At 34.6% G+C, this 24,107-nt stretch overlaps 4 protein-coding genes across 5 annotated transcripts; 2 read left to right on the top strand and 2 right to left on the bottom strand.

Moving 5' to 3' along the window:
* The first annotated feature begins 1,084 nt into the window (after nucleotides 1-1,084).
* Nucleotides 1,085-3,740, top strand: LOC112520672 (probable aldo-keto reductase 3). 2 transcript variants are annotated; one of them, XM_025129121.1, is made up of 5 exons: nucleotides 1,085-1,481; nucleotides 1,879-2,079; nucleotides 2,191-2,363; nucleotides 2,618-2,720; nucleotides 3,296-3,740. In XM_025129121.1, the coding sequence occupies exons 1-5, from the start codon at nucleotides 1,269-1,271 to the stop codon at nucleotides 3,629-3,631; spliced, it is 1,026 nt and encodes a 341-aa protein (XP_024984889.1). In that variant the 5' UTR covers nucleotides 1,085-1,268; the 3' UTR covers nucleotides 3,632-3,740. The 2 variants fall into 2 exon arrangements, with proteins under 2 accessions (XP_024984889.1, XP_024984888.1); XM_025129120.1 differs by having other exon boundaries at nucleotides 1,879-2,363.
* A 101-nt stretch (nucleotides 3,741-3,841) lies between these two features.
* Nucleotides 3,842-10,343, bottom strand: LOC112520671 (MACPF domain-containing protein At1g14780-like). The gene is made up of 7 exons (XM_025129119.1): nucleotides 9,782-10,343; nucleotides 8,352-8,590; nucleotides 7,802-8,003; nucleotides 7,629-7,706; nucleotides 6,816-6,999; nucleotides 5,869-6,035; nucleotides 3,842-4,587 (listed from the first exon to the last, which is right to left on the bottom strand). The coding sequence occupies exons 1-7, from the start codon at nucleotides 10,037-10,039 to the stop codon at nucleotides 3,874-3,876; spliced, it is 1,842 nt and encodes a 613-aa protein (XP_024984887.1). The 5' UTR covers nucleotides 10,040-10,343; the 3' UTR covers nucleotides 3,842-3,873.
* A 1,403-nt stretch (nucleotides 10,344-11,746) lies between these two features.
* Nucleotides 11,747-14,360, top strand: LOC112520955 (oil body-associated protein 1A). Its single transcript, XM_025129581.1, has 3 exons — nucleotides 11,747-11,953; nucleotides 12,049-12,452; nucleotides 13,968-14,360. Exons 1-3 carry the CDS (start codon nucleotides 11,817-11,819, stop codon nucleotides 14,156-14,158), a joined length of 732 nt encoding a protein of 243 aa, XP_024985349.1. The 5' UTR covers nucleotides 11,747-11,816; the 3' UTR covers nucleotides 14,159-14,360.
* Nucleotides 14,193-19,142, bottom strand: LOC112520954 (30S ribosomal protein S1). Its single transcript, XM_025129580.1, has 9 exons — nucleotides 18,825-19,142; nucleotides 18,523-18,682; nucleotides 17,026-17,087; nucleotides 16,728-16,887; nucleotides 16,513-16,633; nucleotides 15,723-15,804; nucleotides 15,540-15,640; nucleotides 15,379-15,457; nucleotides 14,193-14,492 (listed from the first exon to the last, which is right to left on the bottom strand). Exons 1-9 carry the CDS (start codon nucleotides 19,089-19,091, stop codon nucleotides 14,358-14,360), a joined length of 1,167 nt encoding a protein of 388 aa, XP_024985348.1. The 5' UTR covers nucleotides 19,092-19,142; the 3' UTR covers nucleotides 14,193-14,357.
* Nucleotides 19,143-24,107: the final 4,965 nt, after the last annotated feature.

Here is a 24,107-nt window from a genome sequence, read left to right as displayed (position 1 = left end):
GTATATTATGTTATAACAAAAGTTACTTTTTAAAGTGTATTAAGATTATAAAATTATAAAATATTTAAATAATATAATCAATAATAAAATATTTAAAATAGAGAATAATTTGAGCCGGATATAATTTATTTTAAAGATTTTGATTTTTGATTCTCTATTTTAGATAAATTAAAAGTTATGCTATATTTCCTCTAAAATACGTGATATTTATGATTATTCGATGTCACTTATCATAAATGATATATGAACAGGTTCTCAAAATATTTATAGTTCTCATTTAAACTTTTCTTATGTCACATATGTATCCAACTTTCGGAAATAACTACCATCAGACCTGCGTTTTCACGAAAATGGTCTTCTTAAGGTAAAGGATGTATACATCCTGCGCTAACATTTCAACCTGTTCTGACCCAAGTCAAATTTATTAATTTTATTACATAGCAAAACGTGTCATTTAGGGATACGATCTTAAACGAGTTTTTAATTAAATTCATGACCTCCTAACCTATATAAGAAAAAAATAGATTTATACTCATGAGAAGGTCATGGATTTAATTGAAATCTTATTTAAGATTATATACCTGAAAATCTCAAGAAATGGAAAGGGTGAAGATGACGGGTCCCACTAAAGAAAAGAAAAATATTTAGTGGGTATGATGAATTATCATTTCATGGAGCATCGAAAGAAAATAGAATTGTTAATTGTTTTAAATTTAAAAATTAAATGATAATATGTTTTTTTTATTAAAGACGTGTTTATTTAAAAACGCTATATATTTTAAAAATGCAGGAACAACCTATTTTGTGAGTATTTACGATGAATACTACTCATCATGAGTACTCATAAAAAGAGTTGTATGTACGTTCCTAAAATATTTAACGTTCCTAAATGAACCTCCATCTTGAGTTATTAATATACTTTGATAAATCCAAAAATATGTAACGTATTTAGTAAATAAAGGGTATACTTGTCTTTTTCTTTCGATTAGTGCTTAATACAAAATATTTAGTAAACAACAATTTTCGGTCAGTATTAATCCCAATCAGACTTCTTATCACAGTCAACATTAATCCCGTTAATATTGGGAATAAAGAAAGGGGACTGAAAAGTAAGCATTCATTGAGTTGAAAAAATCATATATTGAAGGTGATACGTAGGCTCTGACGTCATGATACTGGCCATAAAGCAGTTATAACCATTCTTCTATCATCACATAACCAATCCAACCAAAGGGAAAGTAAAAGGTTGAGTTGGTCTGCAACAAATTATGGCAAAGGTTCCAAGAATCAAACTGGGTTCACAGGGTTTGGAAGTATCAGGTCTGGGTTTGGGTTGCATGGGCATGTCCGCCGTCTACGGACCGCCAAAACCCGAACCCGACATGATCAACCTCATCCACCACGCCATCGAAGCAGGTGTCACGTTTCTCGACACCTCAGACGTCTACGGTCCCAAAACCAACGAGATCCTCCTCGGCAAGGTCGGATATGTTCTCACTACTAATTACTTGTTTTATTTTTATCCGAAGTATAATATATATATATGGGTTCACGTGAGACCAAGAGTTTTCCGTGAGACCCTTAAGACCAATTTATGTTCATTGATCAACTTTATAAGCTAATGATCTAATGGTCTAAAGTTGTACGGTGACAATTTTGTGATTATTGAGAAGTCTCATGGTAATTTTGTAATTATGAATGTTCAGATTGTAGATCTAATCCAAGGGTTGAGAATTGGTCTTACGGGTCTCACAAAAAACCATTGGCCTCACATGATCTCAAGTCTATATAATATATATATATATGATCCTATAGATTAGTAATCTGGGTACTACTAGACCAACGAAGTTTTGGTTACTTTTGCTTGTTTTCGTGTAGGCTATGAAAGGAGGGGTAAGGGAAAAAACGGAGTTAGCGACCAAATTCGGGATCAATTACGAGAACGGAAACCATGTGGTGTATGGTGATCCGGCGTATGTTAGAGCTGCTTGTGAAGCTAGCTTGGAGCGGCTTGGGATCGATTGCATCGATCTCTATTATCAGCACCGGATCGACACTCGTGTGCCCATTGAAATAACGGTAATAATAAATAATTTCTGTATTCTAAAAATAAGTGTTTGTATTTCTATTTTAGTTTGTCTCAAAATAAGTATAAAATATTTTTTGGGATTGTTTTGTTTTCTTGCTAAGATGGGAGAAATGAAGAAACTGGTGGAAGAAGGGAAAATAAAATATGTGGGGTTGTCGGAGGCTTCGGCTTCGACCATAAGACGAGCCCATGCGGTGCACCCGATAACGGCCATACAACTCGAGTGGTCCTTGTGGTCAAGGGATGTTGAAGACGAAATTATTCCTACTTGCAGGTTCGAACACACGTCTATTTACTCTAAAGGTCGTTTCGATCACGAGCATAACGTATCCCACCTGAAAGTGGGGTCCGGAGAGAATTAGATTGAAAGTGGGGTCCGGAGAGAATTAGATTGAAAGTGGCGTACGGAGAGGATTAGATGTATACAAATCTGACCTCTACTTCAAAGAGTAGAACAATTGTTGCGGTGAATTGATAGCAAAGTAACGAGATACTCAATTTCTCACTTTCTATCTCCTACTTTTTCAGAGAACTCGGCATCGGAATCGTTGCATACAGTCCTCTAGGACGGGGATTTCTTTCATCGGGTCCGAAGATGACCGAGAACTTGACCGAGGGTGATTTCCGTCAGGTTTGCAAAAAAAACAAGGAATCAGATACATTAACTACTTCTTCCACCCAAAATAAATATCCATAACGAAAAAGATATATAGTTTTAGAAATATACAACTCTTACATTTTTTTAATTAACTTAAATGACTATTTTACCCTTGAGAATAGATTGAGTAATGAATTTCTCCATCTCATAATTTAGTATTGACACTTATTTTGAGACAAACTAAAGTAGAAGTGTGGACATTCATTTTCAGATAGATGGAGTATTGTGCATGATTATTTACAAATTCAATAAATCATACAAACTTACAAACTAGCTTTCATGTGTTACATATGAGACAACACATATAAAAAATGCAGTGTTTATACAATGTTGTGTCATTCAGGATTGTTTTGCAGGTAGAAAAAAACAATATTGAATGTTTCACATATAAAACAACACGTTATAAAACAACACTGTATTTTCACACGTGTTGTTTCATATATGAAACAGCACATGAGAATTGATTTATAAGTTTGAACGAATTATTAGATTTATAAAAAAGGGAACTCGATGGAGTATTATATCGTAATAAGAAATCTCTTTTGTAGTCTCTACCAAGGTTCCAACCAGAGAATCTCGAGCATAACAAAGCCTTGTACGAGCGGGTTAGTGAGATCGCGGCTAAGAAAGGGTGCACCCCATCGCAGCTAGCGTTGGCGTGGGTGCACCACCAGGGAACCGATGTGGTGCCGATTCCAGGAACCACCAAGATCAAAAACCTTCAACAGAACATAGGAGCTTTTTCGGTCAAACTAACACCAGAAGACATGGAAGAACTTGAATCGATTGCATCGAATGATGCAGCCAAGGGCGAGCGATACATGGACGGTTTCCCCACGTATCTGAAATCCGACACTCCACCGTTATCTTCATGGAAAGCTTAATAAGCAAGTCCGTTACCATGACGTTTTCATGTGTTGTGACGGAAACATACGACACACAATTGTATGTTTTGTTCTTGGTGTTCTTATCCTAAAGACCTTTTCCACTGTGTAGATTTGTGAGCATCTTATAAGTTTAAAGCCCTACCATTGCACTTGGCTCTAAAAGAAAAACCAGTTCGATGTAAATAAAACCGAAGGTCGAACCACACACATACTCATATACAAAATCGTCGTTACACTTCCTATGCAAAATCTAATAATGCGAACTTGACATGCAAACCGATCTTACCGCCATCTGTGACCAACCGACCACCCATCACCAACCAATGCCCCGGCGAGTCATGTGGCCCACGTACAACCTCGTCCGTGTCCACAAATTTATGCAATTTCATATAACGGACGGGCACCGGTGGGCTGTCGGGAAACACACCAGAGTTAAGTGTTGTAGGCAGCTGCTTCCCTTCATTAGCTACCGACCGTTGAGTGAATGTAAAAGTCGAGCTTAGGTTGGTAAAAAGACTGGACTTGTGAGCCACCGCCGGTGCACCGCCCCATTCCGCCTTATGAATGGTGCAGTTCGGAATGTAGGTGAAGAGTAAACGAAGGTGTAGTATAGTTTTCGGCCATTTCCCCTTGCTTAAGAGCTGAGCTCCGGTCGCAATGAAGACTCCACCTGGTGGTTCTCCATGTAACCAGTTTGGATCATGCTCGACTACAGACGAGCATACGTTTGAATAACGGTTCCATCTGATTGGTTCGAGGAACTGAGCGCTAGAATCATATTCATCGGTGCCTCGCCACCGAGGAGGTCGTCGGGATATGGTGGAGTTTGGGGGTGTTTCTGTCATGGTATCTGGAAGACTCGAGAGATGCTGCACGTGCATCGCCAATCGGTTGCATTTCTTGCCTTCCAGAAACAAGCGTAGACCAGTGACCGGTTTGTCGTCACTTAGAACCTGACCAAAACCCGTTATGAGACATTCTAAGAAACATTGCTCGGTTGACATATACGTAAATAAACGACACTCATTCAGATGGATTTCACATCAAGAAATTCAATAATTGCTAACAAGAAGTTGTGCCACAACTCTGAAGCATGGTTGGAAAAAAAAGCCCATTCCTTGTTGAGGGCTAGAGTAAATTGAATCCATGAGTAATGCAAATTCTAAGAATTTTAAAGATCTTTCCATTTGAGAAAAAATAGGAAGTCAAATGCAATAAAGTAGGAAGGTAAGTGAGAGTGAGTAGGCAGATGAAAGAAGTGTGGAAGGTTTTAGAATTTTAAATTTGAAGATAGTTTAATAAAGGTAAGACATAACTAGACAGGACGACAATTGATAAATGACCAAATTACCCCTAATGGATTGTTTATATATTTGATAAAATAAATATGTTTTATATTAAAATATATCATTAGAAAGTTTTCTTCAAGACGATTAAAGTGAAACCAAAATAAAAAGTTTATGTAGTTTCCAATTTTCATTTTACACTTCTATATTATGTTTTTATTATCAATGAGGGAGACCCATTTGATGTTTTATAAAAGAATTAGGTTTTATTTTGAAATCTATATTGGTAAAATATAGGTCTGCTTCACCTTGTTCCATGGGATGGCAGTGGAACACTCCTGTTCCACTTTGTTCCATTATGTTCTACCTGCCACACATGGAAAAGTGATCCTTGTTATGTTTTGTCTTGTCCAGTATACCAAACACATCCTAATCTACCAAGCTTGTCCCATCTCCCGGATTTTTGTCCACCTATTTTGGTGGGATAGAAAAAATGCATTTTTGTCCCCACTCAGTCATGTGCGATCCCTGTCTAATAGTGGCACCAAATGTGGGACAACAAATTTTTGTTTTGTATTGTCTTGTACTATGACACGTTCCAAATGCACCCTTAGGAGATTGCCAACATCCTACATCTTACTTGAGCCTAATGTTCCATACCCTTAAAATCTAGAAATCCGGTAAAGAGAAGCTAAGCACAACGAGGTGGAATAACAATAACACGAAGGGTGTGAGAATAGGAGCTAAGGTGCAAGTGTAAGAAGGGATTTGGACCCTTGATCACTTTTAATCCCAAAACAACCCATGGATTGCACTTTATAAGAGAATTGATCTAGTAGTTCTCTTCAATTAAGATTGATCCAAGGGTGGAGATCCCTTCTTACCCTTCTCACCATAAATTTCATCCTCACCGGAACCCAAAACAGTAAATAAATAGATGTGGCTTACCTGGGTCGTGCTGACGTAAATCTTGGGGCCCATGAAATTAAACTGAAGCCGAGGGCACGTAGTCTTTCTTCTTTGATGCCTCAGAGGTAGCTCGCAGAATAAAGGTGCCCATAGTCTCGGAACTTGAAACTCTAAGAAACATTGCAAGTCTTCTAGAGCAGGCTTGTCTGAGCAACATGATTCACAAAAGGAATGTCAATGTAAATTCATCAATCATGCCAAATAAACCAACAGAGTGTTACTCAAGATAACATTTAATGGCCGTTTACTAATTGTTGACCACCTCTTACCGGGTAAGAAGTGAGGTTTTTTTTACCATAATGACTGGACAAAATATTGACTCACTAAGGAAAGACACTCTCAGTCAGCGAACCTCTTACCCAGACAACACTCTTAGGAGCTGTTTGGTTGATTTTTCATCAAGTCCTGTATGGATAAAGACGTCTAGGTGGATTAATCTGTCTATATACATTGGGAAGGTTTTTTCATAGACAGAAGGAACATGTTTTTAATTGGGAGGGACAGGTTTAGAAAAAAACTTGACTTTCTGCATAAAGCTCCCCCCTAAAAGTTTACTGAAAAATGCATTTTCTGTATCATTAAGTCACTACCAAAATAGCTGACCGCGTAAACTATGAGTTCCATTAAGCTCATTAAGCTGCTAACAAACAGGCACCCACCCGGTTAGTGCTTAATCGAAAAGAGGCAATTAATGTCTCACCTGGAGGTGGGATCTGGGGGTAAGATGTATTGACGTTCCAACTTAACATAAAACAGAAATCAAACTCTATACTGTCTCCAGCACTAGTGTAGTCCGATAAATTTATCTCAATGTTCAACGGAAGTATCATTTAGCATGAAATAAAGGCACAGACTCGGAAATAGCAAAGCAACCTGTGTGATTAAGTGGTATCATTTAAGAAAACATGGCAAGAGGGATGGCTTACAGCGTAAATATAAATTGATTGCATGGCTAAGATATCCACTCCCGAGAACTCCATTAAGGAGAGACGTAATTGGTACAAACTTGAAGAGCATTGCTTCAGGATTAGAACCCACTGTCTGAAGCCACTTTGAGTGACTGTCTGAAAACACGTCCCCGCCTCTTTTACACTCGATGACTGTGAGGCCCTGTTCCAATGTAGACCATAAATCAAGGGTCCATACTCAACATCATTAAAATTACTCTCTCCGCCCCAAACTAAACGTCTATAACGAAAAGGGCACATAGTCTAGATAAGTAATTATTACACTTTTAATCAACTAAATGACAATTTTAACCTTAATAATAGAGGACGTAAAGTAATGAATTTATTCATCTCATAATTAAGGGTAGAATTGAAAAGCATGCACTTGCTTTTGAAAGTGGACACTTATTTTGAGACAAACTAAGGGCCTGTTTGTTAGCAGCTTAATGAGCTTAATGAGACTTGCAACTTATTCAGTCAACTATACATGACTTTTGGCACTGACTTAATGATATAGCAAGTGGCTTATTTAGTAAGCTTCTAGGGGAGTTGCTTTATGCAAAAAGGCAAGTTTTTTTCTTAAATCTGCCCCTCCCAATTAAAAAACATGCATCTTCCCTATATTAAAAAACCTTTTTAAACATAAACATTCTCAATCTAATATAGACAGATTAATCCACACAGACAGCTTTACCCATAGAGAACTTAATGGAAAACCAACCAAACAACCCCTAACAGAAACGTGGACGTTTATTTTGGGACAAAGGGAGTATACTGTATTTTTCAACTTACATCCTTGCTTGACGTTTCTGTAATGTTGGTAAATTGCATGGTGTGTGGCTGCAACATACGATTGAAAACATCTGGAACCTGACGAATAGTCGTGAAATATCAACTGAAAATTTATATAATAGTTTGAGAAGTAAAAACTAGTAAAGTAAGAACATGACAAAACTCTAATTTACCTTTTGCTTTCCATCTCTTGTTTTCCTCTCTATTAGAGAAGGGCTCCTCCCATCTGAAAACAAACTATCTCCAAGATCGTCCAGATATCCTCTGAGTTCTGCAGAAGAAATAGTGGAGGATGCTTTCTGTTTAACACAAATTAAATCTTGACCCCCAACAGCCATCCCCACTATAATATGGGTGCCATAAGTCTGAATGAACCTGTCACATACAACATATCAGATAAGAGTCCCGAAAAAGGTAACTTGCAACTCAGATTCTATTGTCGTTAGCAATAACGCCTGCAAAGCTAAAAGAAGAGATATGAGGAACAAGTTGCTTATTGAATTTCACATCCAAGCTGAATCAAATATCATGAGTTCCGTATCTTTCCTGGATATAAGTTGATTGATCTTGTCATCATGACTACAATGTGCCCAACTTACCAATTACCGTGGCAAAATGTTCCTTGAATACACATTTGGAAATTGGAACAAATAGTTGAATTCCCTTACAATTATTTTTCATAAGTGCATGAAGATAGCCACTTAGTGTAAAACAGATATTTACCTCGCCAGTAACAATGGATTCCAATAAGTCGGAACAGACTTCTTCACTCTTTCTTGGAGTACTGGTGGAGTTGCTGTTAGATGCAAATAGTAAAGAGAGATAAAGTAACCATCAAACGCAAGATATTTGGCTTCGGCCACATCATTTAACCATGCTCCACTTAAATCAAACAACGCATTGAAATATCCTGACGGTACTTTTCCTTGTATTGATGATTTTTGATTGAGTAATTCTGACATCTGCTTGACAAATATACCAAAAGATACAGAAACTTCGTATTAGCAATAAATACACTACCACCTTTCATAGAAATGGCAATGGAAATTCATTACCGACAAAAAAAGCACATTAATTCATCAAAAAGATGTGAAAGAGATGATTACAGCCTGATGGTACAAGGATCGGCTCTGATACCATTTCTGGAACCCCAAAGCCGAAAGCGACAGGATGGTCCAATAACTTCATGCTCAACTTAAAACCATGGTGGAAGCTATTGGTAGGCGGTAGCCCACAACTTGAGGCTTATAAGGATCTCATAAATCCCGTTTTCTATCCATGTGGGATGAGTTGTTACAATAGCATGTCAACTCATGAATCAATCAACAACTAGGGCACTAATTTCATGATCCATAGGTCATGAAGCAAATTCTTGCTTCCGTTTTTTCTAAAATAATTTATATTACATGATCGCCTTGAATTTGATTTAAACGACTTTTTTTCGATGTTCTAAATGTAGTTTGCCTTATTAGTCCATAGCTAGCAAGGTAAACAGTATTGTATGGTGTTATACGTATTCAGTTCACAATGTGAAAAAAAAGTTATATATATTTTTTATTTCACACACATGCCAAAAAGTTTCAGATTGTGAGCAGAGTTCATATGAAAGGCACATTGTGGAACAACTATATATTAATCACTATATTAAATTCTAGTCATAGATGAAAAATATCATATGAGATAGCCAACGATGCACTGGTTTTTCAGAGATCTCAAGAACTAAAAAATTCTTGAAAAGATGGTACCCTATTATATATAAAGATATCTTGTTATAATTGCATTGCATTTTAAAAATAATAAGAATAATCATCAACAGTTGAATAAGTCAGTAGTGCTACTTTACGACATTCCACAAGATTCCAAAGACACCAATTTTATCAAAACATAAGTGATCATAAACGACGAAAATCATGAATTCACATGCATCTGACGAATACTTCCAAAATTAGGGCTCCTTCTGAAGTTTACAGCTACATGTTCCAAATTTAATTACTAAATTCGAAGTAACTAGCAACCATTTATGAAATTGAGTAGTTTTGAATCGAAAATCATGAAACTGGGTAGCTTTGAATCCCAAACATGGAAAGTGAATCCTGATTATACGAAAGAGGAGTAGGATTATGCAATATCTTAGTAAATAAACAAGTCATCACCTTATTAAATTCCAAAACATCGGATTTAAACCGAATACGATCTCCTTTATCACAACGAATATCCTCAGAAACCCCAGATATGGTAGCACCACCTCCAGGAAGAACAATGTCTCTTTTCCTCGATTCATTCAGCTCCACCAACCGTCCACCATCAGGACATCTTTTCGCGAACTTCAACCGAAAATCGCTCGCAACATCAAACCCTAATCCTAAATAATCCAAAGCCATAAGCTCGATCGGCTTGTTAGAATAATCCATCGAACCGTCAACCAATCACAAAACCAACTTCAGATTAGGATAAATCAACCGGATTAACGGCCATAAACGGGTGAATCAAATTCGGAACAGAAGTAGTAGAAACAGTTGATTGTTGAACCAGTTGGAGATGGTTATTATACGAGCTAGAAAATGGGAGTGGATACAGATTGTGGTGATGATAAGGACGTTTAAGCTGATTGATTATATCAATCAGATGATAAAGAAATTGGTGGGGCATGATATGCGCCATTTTTAGGGCAACAATGTTGACCAAGGTGAATGCCGGTTAGCTACTGCACGCCTCTTTCCCGACTTTTTCCTTCTACCGCCTACCGACTCTTCCTAAATACATAAGGGTAAGTTACATTTTTAGCCCTTATGGTTTATTCAAAATGCCTGATTTCATCCCTATAGTTTACAACTTATAAATAATCTTTTATATTTTATTGTTTTTTGCGGATTTGGTCCATGAGTTTAACAGCAGTTAAGTGGGTCCTGTTAAGTGACCTATGCACCTCACACATGAGGACACTTTTGTCAATTTTTCATAACTTCTTCAAACTCTCGTGACAACACAAATATTTAATAACGTAAAATAGAGCAAAAAGATGTTGTACCTTAAATTCTTGTTGGCAGAGCAACATGAGAGATTTGAGTTGTTTTGTATGCTAACATCCTTGTTTCTACACGCAGCCTTGTCACGATAGTGGATGCAGGAACACCGCTTTACCACATGCCGCTACGTTACCACCCTCCATTAGCTAGAAAATAGAGTCTTGGTCGATCAGTGTCGATAGCAGTATACACCATCATTGTCGATAGCAGTATACACCATCATTGATGAGCTTAGCAATAACGTTAGTTAATTCTTGCAATATTTCTCATTACAGCATAATGGATGTCAAAACTTGGAGGCTTTGATCGTTAGAGAAAAATAATTAAACGATCAATTTTATTTGAATAATTAAATAAATGGTAAAATAAAGAAAACGAGAAAATAATGATTTTGATTCTGTAAATAATAACATGAAGGGACTGAAGGATTAAATCGAAAACAAAATACAAAAATATATGTAATAATTAAAGTTTGTGGACCAATTTCATCATAATCATCAAACTACATGAATCAAATTTTTAATCAAATTCTTATGGGCTGTTTGGCAGTTGCTGAATGGTTTGATTCATAATAATTAAGCGGTCAGAATGATTAAGAGACTCTCATGACACAGTGTAAAATAAAATATATTTATTTGATAATTGTTTACAATTAAATTAGGACACTGAATGGTTAAAGAACACTCATAATACAAAATCATTTAAAGGATTTTAAAATCATTAAAAAACATACTTTTATTTTATTAAACAAGATTCACATCTTATCGATTAAGAGACAGTCTCTTAACTCTAAACCAATATATAAAAAATAATAATTATAAAATAAGGTTTATGACATAAAGAAGGATAAACAATCGATGATGGTAATAAGACATTGAAAAACGACATGGTATAAGCCCTTTCCACGTGTCGCATTATTATCACCATCTTCCATTCAGAGAAAAAGTCAAAGGAAAAAACGTATGTTTACGTCATTTTAAGAAACACAAGACACGTCACTTGCCACGTGGTGAACACAATGCGCCACCTAAGCCCACCTTCACTGCCACCTGTACCGCTTCATTACTCAGCCAGTCACTTTAAGAACCTCTGCAATAACCTCACCGGACATCGCCATCTCTGATCTTATCACAACAGAAATCAATCAATCAAATCGGAAAAAATGGAAAGCGTTAACGCATCAACCCGCCCGGACGTTCCCGGAGAAAAGACCAAACTCGGCACGTCTCTCGTCGACTCCGCCGCCTCCGCCATCCAATCGTTCGGCCCAACCAAAAAAATCCATCAACACCTCTGCGCGTAAGTGTAAATCACCATTCAATTGGATTCTCCGATCATCAGATCTTGTAAGGATCAACGAAATCGATGTTAATTTTGTTAAATTTTTCATTCAGATTTCACTTTTACGCCGACGACATGACTCGGCAAGTGGAGGCGCACCATTTCTGCGGCCATCAGAACGAAGAAATGCGACAGTGTCTGATCTACGACCGGCCAGACGCCGACGCTCGGCTGATCGGAGTGGAATACATAGTGACGGAAGAACTGTTCCTGACGTTGCCAGATTCGGAGAAGCCGATGTGGCACAGCCATGAATATGAGGTGAAGAGCGGCGTGCTTTTCCTTCCGGGCGTTCCTGGTCCGGTAGAACGGACGGATTTGGAGAAAGTGGCGAAGACGTACGGGAAGACGATTCACTTTTGGCAGGTGGATAGAGGTGATGAACTTCCACTTGGTCTTCCACAGGTGATGATGGCTTTAACTCGAGATGGACAACTCAACCCTACCCTTGCTAAAGGTATCATTTCCGGCAGTTTTGACCTCCCATATATTTTAATTTGTGTAATAAACATATATATATATATATATATATATATATAAACATATATATAAACATAGGGGTTCATTCAAGAAAGAACTGAATTGTTTGTGGTTATAAGATCCAATCTTAACCATAAATCAATATATAAATTAGGAAATTTATAATTTTGGTAATTTTGAATTAAAATTTTAATGCAAGAACATTTTAGGTGTTTTCTCTTCTCTCTTCTCTCTTTTCTCTGTGTCCTTCGGTCACCGTTCTCCGGTAATACCTAAAAATATTGACTCTTTTAAACAAAAGATATATTGTGATACCCAATCATATATAAAATGCATTGTGATACCACTGTATTACATTTCTGATCGACCACACAAACGACTTCAATATGATACTCAAGTATATATATATGATGTATTGTGATACCATTATGGTATCACCGGAGGACGGTGGCCGGAAGACGATGGTCGGAGAGAGTGTTTTAAAATACCAAAAATATTTTTGTATTAAAATTTTAATTCAAAATTATCAAAATTATAAATTTTCTAATTTATCTATTGATTTGTGGTTAAGATTGAATCTCATGATTACCATAAACTAAGTTTTCGTTTGATTATTCCCCTATAAACATATATATATATATATATATATATAAACAACTTTAATTACTTATATGAACTTAGAGTAAAATTGAGGAACACACTCTTCCTGACGGTATATAAATGTGCATACATATAATTTATACCATATATAGAACAAATATGCGTAGAAATCAAGGAACACTTTAATTACTGTGTGCACATGATGAAAGAAATGTTTTTCAGTTTTTTATTTTTTGGATTTTCTTCATTCTATATATACAGAGAAAGAAAAAACAATAAAAAATAAAAAATTGAAGAACACCCTGGTGATTGTTCATGGGAGATGTAAGTAATTTGTAAACAAATTTTCTAGTATGCATATATGCATCATATCTTCATACCGGTCAAATGAATGGTTACTAAGATGTTTCTCAGTTTTTATCATTTTGAGTTTCTCCCTCAACCTCCCTCTATATGTATAGTGAAAACGGCAAAAACAAAACTAAGGAACACTTAGTAACCATTAATTATATGATATATATATGCATTGCATATAAGTAATTTTTTTAGTATACATACAACTTCAATTATTACATATCATCCAGATAAATGGTTACAGCCTTGGTTTTTATTTTTTTCCCCTTAACCCAAGAATCTAAGCATTTTGAAAAAGACGAATCATTTCAATATTATATATCATTACACAAATGATACTCAAACTTAATCATATATGATCAAGCACATGTTGTATTGATAATACATAGACGTTTAATCATATATGATTAGAACACCAAAAAAAGTATAATTATACATGAGATCTGAACCTCTCATCTTCTCATAAAACGTTTTAACTTCCTCGCATGATCCTTCTTATATATATACACACACCGATAACTGTATGCATCGGTTACAGAAGTGGAAACTCGTTACGGGGTTTCCTTCGAGAAAGAAAGGGAAAACAGAGCATACATGCAAGGATTAACCCATGGAATACACCCGAAAGCTAACGCCGGTGGAGACGGGCTCAAGACTGTTCTAAGAGAGATCGATTGCAAGCCAAGTGGCCACCCAAGTTTGGAACCCATTCCGAGAGTTTTCGTGTGAGGTTTTCTATGTTAATTTCTGGAGTTCTCTTTCTCCCAAAATAAGCATCTTGATGTTATGAATCCACTGTAACAACACTCAAGATTTGGTAAAAGAATAGTTACAGGTTTTGATGTGATTTCTGTACAATAAGTAGGAAACTATAAGAACTGGTGTATATATTATATATATCGAGAAAACTTGGAAGTAAAAGTTGGAGTCAGGGAACACGTTCCAGCACTCGCTGTAACGCACTTTTGATCCCATCTTGATCGAGTGAGGTTACCAATTGTATTTCTTGCACTTGTCTTCCGGCTCGAGCCAGGAGAGTGAACTGGTTGCCATTAGGTGGTGCCTGTCACAGTGCAAAATTATAAGTTAGCGTATGTTTGTTAGCAATTTCACGCGATGCATAACTGTTTGGTAGTGGCTCTATGATACAGAAAGTGACTTATTCAATAAGTTTCTAGGGGGATTTAATAAGTTTCTAGGGGGATTTATACAGAATGTCGAAGTTTCTTTTCTGAACACATTCCTCCGGCCTCCCAAATCCCAATTAAAAAAATATGTTCATTATGTATATGGAAAAATGCTATCAAAGAAAAACCTTCCTCATCTTTCACAGAAAGATTAATGCACACAGACAACTTCCTCAGTTTCTATGTGTTGTTTTCTATGTGTTGTTTCATGTGTGTGAAAATGCAGTGTTACACAATGTTGTTTCATATGTGAGACGTTCAGGACTCCATTTTTTATATGCACAAACCAGTCTCAAACGTTTCACATATGAAACAACATTGTATAAACACTGCATATTTTTGTATGTGGTGCCTCATCATATGTCGAACAAAACATGGAAACTGATTTTGTAAGTTTGTATTGATATTTGTAAAATTATGTGTGTACATGGTCCAAGTCTTTGCAGACGTGGGACATCAATGGTCACAAATTGTCCTAGAGTGTTGAAAGGTGGCTAGACAAATATTTATCGTCTTAAGAGTATCGAGTCCTTAGAACAGTAGACCTAGAGAAAGGAGGTTCCAGTAGACACTCTAATACGTCCCCCTCCAACAAAAACTAGACGGGCACAAGTTGGGGGGCTAGACCTTACACACTAGATTCTAATACCACGTGAGAATATGTAGAACCCTACTCGATTACTTTCCAAAACCTAAAGTTTAGCAAATGTGCACATCAACAGATGCAAATCTTGGTTAATGCTAGCAATACAAGCAACTTACATTCGACAACCAAAGCTGCAGATCCTGTGACACCACCCGTTTCTCGAATCCTTGACGGGTTATTTTTATGTCGATTATGCTGGTTTAGCAAATCAGAACGTTAGAAAACATAGATGGTTAAAGATCTAGAGATTTATCGTTAATAAAGCACGAGGTCGTACCCATCTTCTCGTTGTAGCTCTTCAACTATTGTTTCGAGGCCTGGAAGTGGCTCGATAACATAATCAGCAGTGTTGTCGGAATCAGAACCAGTTGAACCATCCTACATATAACAGGTTATAAGGAACTCCGTTCTCATTCAGACAACATGCAATAGGATGCTGGATTAAAACCATAAATCATACCTGAGGAATCACTTTCTCCAAAGTTTCCAACAATGGATCTTCCTCCAATTGCTTTATTGACAATGTGATTCTTGATTTATTCCTACAATATGATCTTAAATTATAAGCCCATGATGATGGAAGAAGAAAAACGAGTACTAAAGTCTTAGGGCCTGTTTGTTAGCAGCTTAATGAGCCTTGCAACTTATACGGTCAATTATACATATACAGGTAGTAGCTTAATGACAGAAAGTGACTTATTCAGTAGGCTTCTAGGGGAGCTTTATGCAGAAAGTCAAGTTTTTTTTTTCCAATCCTCTCTCTCCCCAATTAAAAAACACGCTCGTTCCCTGAGTGAAAAACCCTCCCAAACAAAAATCTTCCTAATTCATACAACTTAATCCACACAGACAGCTTTATTCATTCCAGACTTGATGGAAAACCAACCAAACAGCCTCTTATTCCTTTTTACAATCCGTGTGAGAATACATGGTACCTCATTACATTACCCTCCAAAAAAATGAGGTTCCAATATATACCGAAGAGAAATGGTCCAAGTCTAGCCGACGTGGAACTTTAACACGTCCCACACAGATAGTCTCAACATTAGGGGGCTAGACAAGTACAGGTTGCCCCAGAATGTTGAGTCCCTAAAGCAGAATCTGATACCATGTAAAAATATGTAAAACCCCCAATAGATTACTCTCCAAAAGAGCTTGGAGCTCTTGAAGAGAGAAGGTTTGGGTAGAAATGGTCCAAATCTAGCCGTTATTAAACTCTTAACACACAAAAACAAGATACAGATCGTCACCTATCGACACCAATGACTTTGACCTTCACTTGATCGCCTTCGTTCAAGATATCTCTCACATCTTGAACCAAATCCCACGAGACTTCCGAAACATGTACAAGTCCAGTAAGATGATAAGACCCTGCATCAGATTTCCGATAGCATCCGATGAACTACAAACCTTGATCAACTTTGACCAAAAAACAGAGAGACCCGAAACCCAAATTTGTTCATACCGTCTGGAAAGCGCAAGTGAGCAAAGGCACCATAGTCTTCAACAGAACCAACTCTTGCTTGAAAAACATTTCCAACTTTTACAGAATTGGAATACTTTGACCAACTTGCTTCTTTTTCAGAGAATATAAGTTTTCTTTTCTCCTCTTCTGCATGAATCACCTAAAGCATTCATTGTTTATACCATTAGGAATTTGAAGTTATGATTGAGCTTAATTGACCTCAAAAAGTCAATAATCACTTCTTTGAACAGAATAGGCACTAAATACACAACAGGGTATTATAAGAAGCAAAGTGTACCTTGACAGAAATGAGAGAACCAGTTAAGGCTTTTGCAATCTCTTGAATTGACTTGTCTGGCTCTACATGATTTACCACCAAATTGTTGCATAGAAGTGATATAGGTTAGCAACTGAAACCTATTTCTATGTTGCCATCTTATTGAAAATGACAATTATTTTAGAACACTCGCTACAACAAAATCTGGTTTATAGGACGCCAAAAATGTTGGAAGTGATCTAATAGACCACTTTATAGGACTTCGGTATTTAGGACAAAACATTTGTACGTCTCATTTAAAGGTGTTGTAATAAGTTTATATGACGCTTTTGGACGGCTTAAAAAGCTTTTTAGGACACTTTTGAAACAAAGTGTCCTGTTAACCCTTTTACATGACATTATTTGAAAATTTGTTCTTATAAAACAAGTATCCTATGTGTTTATACGACACTTCTTAAAAGTGTCTTGTAAAAATGCTAACAGGACACTTTGTTTCAGAAGTGTTCTAAAAATGATTTTAAGACGTCTAAAAATGATTTTAAGACGTCTAAAAATGTCTATTACAACATTTTAGATAGAACATGCAACAGTTTGGTCCTATACTTAGGTCCTATAAAGTAGCCTATTAAACACTTTTTGACGTCCTATAAACTTGATTTTGTTGTATACTTGTAGTGCCTCTTTTCTGTCTTGATTTTTTCTTTCAAGGGCTATATACAAAGTCAGATTCAAACGAGTTAATTTGCAAGAATGAAAGAAGTTCCAAGATCATGTATCATTATGCATGATACGCACACTTGGGCTGTTTGGTTGGTTTTTCATTAAGTATAAAGTTGTTGGCATGCGGTTTGGTTGGTTTTTCATTAAGTATAAAGTTGTTTGCGTGGATTAATTTGTCTGTATAGATTTGGAATATTTTTGTTTGGGAGGGTTTTTTCATAGATGGAAGGACCATGTTTTTAATTGGGAGGGGAATGTTTAAAAAAACTTGGTTTTCCGCATAAAGCTTCCTGTAGAAGCTTACTGAATAAGCCACTTTCTATATCCTTAAGCCACTACCAAATAGTCATGATAGCTCCCATAAAAGCTTACTGAATAAGCCACCTTCTATATCATTAAGCGACAGTCAAACAGTCATGATAGATGACCGAATAAGCTACGAATCTCATTAAGCTCATTGATTTGCTAACAGACAAGATTTTAATCATATATGACTAAACACATGTTGCATTGGCCATCTCATAGCAGGCGACCTTCTTCCAATCACCAAGTCGTGAGCGATGTGTTTAATCATATATGATTAAGCGTATTGTATCATTCTAATCATATATGATCTGGGAACTTGCCGCCTTCTAGCAACTTGAATCAACTCTTTAATCCTTATGTGATCCTCCCTCGTAGTATTTGATGAGAATTCATCAACAAAATCAACAATCACATACAACATTCCCAAGTTCTGTTCTTCATCTTCTAATGAATATAAATTATCAAAACTGGTTTCTGAGAAATATTACATACCTTTGCAATAATGCGATGGACTCAACTGTGGATATGGAAGAAACCCCACAAGAGAATAAAACCTAATTAACAGACCTCCTCCATTAGATCCTTCAATCCTTCCTTGATACACAATTCCATTCTCATAATGTGCCCTTGCTGCCTTCCAATCAGCAGATCTCTACTTCTTTGTAGAAACAAAGTTTTAGATACAAAATCTCCTTGTTCATATTCATATATTCATCAAATTTCTCCATAAATTAGGGATTAATCGATCTTATCCAATAGAAAATGAAGTAGAGAGTGAGAGAATAAAAGCTCACCCGAGCTTGACGAACGATTTCGTCGTCGTCGTCGATTAGATCAATGAGCTGAGTTTTGGAGCTATCGCCGGAGACGGAAACCTTAGGAGTTGAAAAGGAAGGTGAGGGTTTTTTGGGGGTTAAGGAACTTCGACAAATGAAGAGATTAGTTGGGAAAATCGATGGGGATTTCAGAGAAGAAACATCGGTGGTAAGGAGGTGAGAGAGATGAGCAATACGGGATACGCAGGAGTACGGCGGTGGTGTTACAGCGGCGGAGAATTGCATTTTCCGGGGAGTGGGGGGTGGGTAAAGTTGAGGATATGAAGAGGGTGGGTGAGGAGAAGCAGAGTTATGAGCACATTCTCCATGGATAACATGGGAAAGATCGAAGTCGTCGTGTCTTGATTATACCCACATGTTGTCGTTTATCCATCTTGCCCATTTTGTGTGCACTTGAATTAATGCGGAATCTGATGGAATTTGAATGGTAAATTTCATTGATACAGTTTTATTAATGTGTTCATTTTATTTTTCAAGCGTTTAAATTCGTATATGGCGTAACACAAGTTATTTGGCTTCTAACAATAAATTTTAGGATAAATTAATATAAATAGTTATTTTCAGGCTTTGAATTCATCACTTAATCATTTTCCCATATTTCAAAAACAGCGTTAGACCTACAGGTCCGAAAGTACAGCGACCGAATCTATAATTAGTCCCACACTTTTACCATCACCATCGTTACCACTGTCACATCCACCTCCACCATCGTCGTGGTCATCACCACCGCCATTGCTACCACCACCAGAATCACCACATATATCGTCATCGTCACCACTATCTTTATTTATAAAGTGAAATAACTCTTTCATATAAAAAGTTGTTCAATTAAAGTGAATTTATATCGATGAAATATTAAATAAATAAAATATTAAAAAAAAACATGATGTAAAGTTCAAATATTTAAGTATCTAGGTAACCGGTTGAAACATTGATTGGTTGTTATGCTGATGTGGCGAGTGATGTGGTATTCAACTCAGTATTCTTTGCTGACGTGGTTAGTGACATAGATTTTTTTAATCTAAAGTTATTATTTTTTACTCTGAAATTAGTTTTCAACAAGTTACTCAAATACTTTAATGTTTAAAACTTTACATCTTAGATACAAAATGAAAGTTTAAAAAATACGTTAATTTTTCATTCAATTTCCCCCATTTTCTTTTGCAAAAAAAAGACAATTTTTGGGAATTGCTAGCTATTTATTTATAATTTATTTTAAAAACAACTATTTATTATTATTATTTAATGTTTTTTTTCTAAACCAGTTTGTTGGGCCAAAAAAAAGCCCAACATTAAACCCAATTTTGTGATTCATAAAAAGCCTGTACCACGGCCCAACATCAATAGAAATATAGGACCAATCAACCGGGTGTTTTTAAAAAAACCGTTGAACTGTTCAAATCGATTAAACTAATATAAACCAAATTGTTTTTAGTGGTTTGAGATATATGGTGTTCTGATTCGGTTTAAAAAATACCCAAATCATTTAGTACGGTCCGTTTTGCGGTTTGAAATTTTTTGTGAGCGATTTGAACCGAACCGACCGCTACAATACATATATAGAGTTTGTTTCAAATGCAACCCATCACATTTGTACAACCAATGCAACATAATAAATTGAAATATTTATGGAAATGATGAGAGTTAATTTATTACGATATAAATATTTATGGAATATGAATAAGGTTCATTAATTATGATCAATACTTTACATTATGAAACAATCAAAACTTCTATAAAATTACATATTTATCAAATTAAATGGACGGTTGAGATTGGATTGTATTGGTTGTACAAATGTAAAGAGTTGTATAATAACCCATATCTACATATATATTAATTATATATAGTTTTTATGTTGTAAACTAAACTTTTGTGACTCGATTAGAAAATATGCTGAAGACATTACCTTGCTAGTTTCTATTTCTCAGTTGTCCATATTCTTAACAGCAAAATACTGAAATTCATCAGAAATCAAAAACCTAATTCCAAATTGTTCATCGACTTACTCAACGATCGTATAAAATTTGAGCTATTCTTGGTGAGTTTGTTTAACTCTTTTTTAACGATTCAACTTGCACGATGTTTTTTTATTTAATTGTTCAGATAAATGTTTTTTTTATAATCCGGTTATAATATTTTTTTTAATAATGTTATGTTGGTAGAAATTTTATTTTATAGATAGACGTTATGTTTTTTAGGTAAATCCATAACAGACCCAAATTGTTTAAACCGGTCAGATTAGACTGTTTTTTTTATTCTTTTCTACAGTTTTCTTATTTTATTCTCTAAAATAGAGAATCATGAAAAAAACTTCAGACAAATTATAGAATTATTATTTTAAATTTTAAAAATTATATAACATATGTTTGAAAATTCGTTGGTACGATGAGACACATGAGAAGCTTGATTTCGTTAAATGTGATTGATGTATACATATACATATACATATACATATATATATATATATATACACTAGTTGTGTACCCACGCAATGCGGCGGGAGTCATGAATTTTAATGATTTTGAAGTTCCACTAGTTTTATAAGATAAGATTTAACGATGATATAGGTTACACTTGGTCTTTACATATTAATACAATTTGAATAAATAAGAGTTATGGTTCCAATTACAGACTATTGATGAAAAAAATTGTATGACAATTTAAAGTCCAACATATTTAAACGACTCTACAAATGTGTTCGATTTACACCAAGAACAAAGAACCAAGAAACTTGAGTTTTAAGATAAACACTCAAAACCAATAAAAAAACTACAAATTTGACAGATCAAGATGAGTTTTAGAATGAAATTTCATCTGTTTATCCTTTTTCTTGTCCAGAAACTCAGATTAAGGTTGAATTAATACATGTATATATATATTTCAAAAAAACCCAAGAACATATTAATTCAGAACATATTATACAGTGCAATTTGGACAACCTAACCCCAAAATATATAGTATATAATAAATAAATAACTATAAAAGTATAAATCGTAAATATTAAAAGTATTTTTTTCACAGTATATATAATATATAATAATATAATTAAGTCAAAAACTATTCAATATTGGACTCATTTCGAAGGTATTAACGAGACGATCATAATGGTGTAACTTGTTAAAATAAAAATGTATTTTTTAAACATGTTTTAATTGATATACGATTATGTATGTTAATTTGATAAAAGTTTAAAATGAAACATTTAAAAGTAAAGGACGTAAAGTAAATTAATTAACTAATTATAGGAGTATAAAGTGTATATTTAAAATTATAATTTAAAAAAATCAGTTATGAGAGGGTGAGTGTATGTGAGAAGAGGAATGGATGAAAAAGTGAAAAAGTAACATAAGAGTAGCATAAAGGATATCTTGGTCATTTAGTATTTTAAAATTTTAAGACTTTTACTAAATTTGCTTTATAAAATAATATACATATACATACATCCTCCGACAACTTTTTAACCATTTCAAGGACTATCATCATCTCTCTCTCCACTCATTCATACTTTCTTTATTTATTTATTTTTAAAAATTAATAAAAATAATCATTTTAACCGATCAAATTCATCTCTTATTCATTTTTTTAATTAGAATTTTTAAAAATATCATTACTTTCGTAAGTAACACCTTCATGATTTATGGATGAGCTAAAAGATAAAAGAACTCACTTTTCACCAATTTGCAGAGGTGCCATTTATGAACCTGTGTGAAAAGTGAAAAACTGTCTTTTAGCTCATCCGTAAGTCACGGAGGTGTCATTTGTGAAGATAGTGATATTTTGAAAATTTATAGATATAAATGACTAAGAGATGAATAGAGGTTTGTTCATTTTTGTTCATGTTTGTTCGTTTAACTTAACCGAACAAACAAACGAACATGAATGGTAAACGAACGAAAATCATTTTGTTCGTGTTCGTTTAGGAATTAGGTGTGTTCGTGTTCGTTCGTTAACATAAACGAACGAACTAAACAAACATAAACGAAGAGGCCTAAACGAACATGACTAAACGAATTCAAACTAAATAAATAAATACTAAAAAGTTAAAACTTAAATAAATAAAAGATTATATATTAAATTTAATATATAAAAAAATATGGACAATTTTTAACAATATTTAATAAAAGATATCAATTTAAGTAATTTTTAATATCATAACAACTATTTGTAATTTATTTTTATAATAATTACCAATAAACGAATATTACGTTTTGTCTTACAAACCAAAACAGGAGGTTTTATTTTTTAATAAAAAAATATTTTTTTAATAAATGTGAATATTTTATTAGATAAATGCATAGTAATTCGTGCCATTCTGACAAATATTTAAATAATAATTAATTAATCATTTTAATGGATTAATTATTGGGTCAAACATTATTTATATGGGCTACTTCAATGATTAACGCCACCTTTAGATCTATAGCTTTGTATTTTTGGTCAATATTTATTTCGTCTTAAAATGAATTATTTTTTAAAAAATAAAAAAATCAAATATATATACGATTTTGGAAATTATTTATTTTATTTTATATTAATTTAATTTTTATTTTATTGTTTTTAAAAGAATGAGAAATCATTTACTGAACATTTATCTCGGTAATTGCTTACCAGTTCAATTGTCTTACCAGATAAACATAATAAAAACTGAAAAAATCTTACCTGGTAAGTAAGGGAGATAACTTTTACGCGATAAGCGTTTACGGTAAATCCATTTTCATGGCCGAGAATATTAATCGTTTAGGTAAGTGAGAGTGGTGATTTTTAAATTACAAGATAACTATTTTGGCTTACAAAAATGTTCGTATTTAGTCCTTCTCTAAAGGCCGTTGAAAATGATGGACGTTTTCGTCTTTTTGTTGATCTTTTTCATTTTTCACCCAAAAAAACACAGGGACCAAAATAATAAAGTCGATTTTGATCGGGTAAAAAACAAAAAGTTATAAAAGGAAGAAAAATGCTCCACAATTAACGAGTTTTTTTAACAACCGTTAGATAAAGATTAAATCTGAATGTTTTTACAAACCTACGATGACTATTTTGTAATTTTGAAATTGCAAATGACAAACCAAAAGGTTCAAACTTGTAATTTACTCTAAAAAATAAAATGAACTATGCTTGAACTTTTGTATCATATATCATAATAATTAAAAAATTATTTTTTTTATTTGGCTTCAAATTTTTATATAAATATGATTTAATTTTTTTTTATTAACCTTGATATCCAACTTGCTATGCGAG

Source organism: Cynara cardunculus (genome assembly GCF_001531365.2).
Source record: "Cynara cardunculus var. scolymus isolate 2C chromosome LG 11, CcrdV1, whole genome shotgun sequence".
In the NCBI taxonomy this organism is placed as follows: Eukaryota; Viridiplantae; Streptophyta; class Magnoliopsida; order Asterales; family Asteraceae; genus Cynara; species Cynara cardunculus.
The sequence above is the reverse complement of the archived record's forward strand: the minus strand, read 5'-3'. Positions and strand labels throughout refer to the sequence as shown.